At 32.6% G+C, this 1,699-nt stretch overlaps 1 protein-coding gene across 1 annotated transcript in view; it reads right to left on the bottom strand.

The window, feature by feature from the left end:
• Positions 1-376: 376 nt before the first annotated feature.
• LOC106686047 (uncharacterized) overlaps positions 377-1,699 on the bottom strand; it is a gene marked incomplete at its 3' end in the record, with an annotated part of 7,217 nt that continues 5,894 nt past the window's right edge. The window contains exons 4-5 of the mRNA XM_067050406.1: positions 1,470-1,609; positions 377-655 (exon numbers count right to left, since the gene is read on the bottom strand). Of these exons, the coding sequence (XP_066906507.1) occupies positions 377-655; positions 1,470-1,609 (419 nt within the window). The remainder of the gene's footprint in view (positions 656-1,469; positions 1,610-1,699) is intronic.

The following is a 1,699-nucleotide window of genomic DNA, read 5'->3' as shown; positions in this document are numbered from 1 at the left end:
GAAAATTACTCCGGTATCTAAAGTTCCCGGGTTTCGGCACCAGTTATCTTTTACTGAAGTAAGAAACTAAAAATAATAAGAGAGAGAGGAGTGGGAAATGAATTGCTTGAAGTGCTCTCAAAGACTGATCTATTTGCGGAGCCTGTCCGTCTATATATGTAAAATAGATCAGCTGTTCTCGATTGTAGACGGACAGGCTCCGCAAATAGATCAGTCTTTGAGAGCACTTCAAGCAATTCATTTCGCACTCCTCTCTCTCCTATCATTTTTAGTTTCACTTCAGTAAAAGATAACTTATATATACATATATATATTTTTTTGTTTATTCAATAGTTTCATAAGGATTTTAAATTATATAATTTTGTTTCGGACTTACCATCATGTTTACCTTTCCACCGTAATTACATATTAAATATGCTGTCTCGAAAGCTTCTGGACAACTTGCTATAATTAGTGCAGTGGATGGTATTTCATTTCTCTGTAAGCCACTAATGAAGTTATCTATGGTGAGGCAGAACTCGGATCCCGGAAATTCTGGAATTTGGTTTTTGAAACCAGTACATATTATAAAAGAATTTCCTAGAATGTTTATGGTTTGCGAGTAACTATCACTTTTAGAGGATATTGTCCCAGATTCGTCATAAACAGGTTTGAGCTGAAACATCGAAACAGATACAGAATCTTTAAAAACTAAAACTGAAATTATATAGATTTATGCACTATGTTGTTGTTTCTGAACTAGCACATAGTTTTTGGTTTCGAAATTAATTGTTACTAAAATTTCTATTCACCAATTTAAAAAAATGCATTTATTTGAATAATTTGTAAAACTTATTAATTTGGAATTTTTAATTATATATGACTAAGAAAACAATATGTAGTTATGTGTTTTGGATTTAATGGAGAAGTATTGTATTTGAACTAAGCAATGTGAGAATAAACTGTTATAATATACTAACAATTAGTAAAATGTGACTGTAACATACACATATTGTGCAATTAGTAATTTCTGTTGAAGCCATATTGCCGGTTCATTAGTAAATTTTGCGTTTAAAAATCAATAGAATTGACATTTAGCTAAACAAGACAAACAAGATGGAAAAAATCTTACTACCGTAACAAAACCAATTGTTTGATACAGTGAATGACTGGGCGTGTAAACAGGAACCTGGTTCATAAGGTAAAAAGTATTGGCATTTCTCTTGTAGTTTGTAAGTGGTAATAGGTATTTCACTGTCTTGTCATTTCTTAGTTTCTACAGTGCCACTAAAAGTAGTCCCTACTATGAAACAAAAGTATTAGTTTTTGTACTTCGTAGTAATAACTAACTATTAGTTAGCTTCATTATAAAGCAGGTTTCAATTTTAGGCATTTACTATTTAGTTTTCTTTGCTGCAAGCAGAATTCGATCACCGATAGTTATTTTCGGGGAAGATATACAACCAGCAATACATATTTACTCTACTTACGGATACGGTATCATTGTTTAGAAACTGCAGATGTCCTCTGTAAAAATCTATTTCTGTTGCCTCGCATAAGACCTTTATCGGAATATCTTCTTTATCGTCCATGTTATCCTTCGTTGTTTCACTCCAGAATTCACTGGGATCTAAAACAGAAAAGTACAGTGGTATTGTTATATATCACGTCTCTGTCTCTCTCTCTCTCTCTCTCTCTCTCTCTCTCTCTCTCTCTCTCT

This window comes from Halyomorpha halys, unplaced genomic scaffold, assembly GCF_000696795.3.
Source record: "Halyomorpha halys isolate HHAL.00 unplaced genomic scaffold, Hhal_1.1 Scaffold769.1, whole genome shotgun sequence".
NCBI classification, from domain to species: Eukaryota; Metazoa; Arthropoda; class Insecta; order Hemiptera; family Pentatomidae; genus Halyomorpha; species Halyomorpha halys.
The sequence above is the reverse complement of the archived record's forward strand: the minus strand, read 5'-3'. Positions and strand labels throughout refer to the sequence as shown.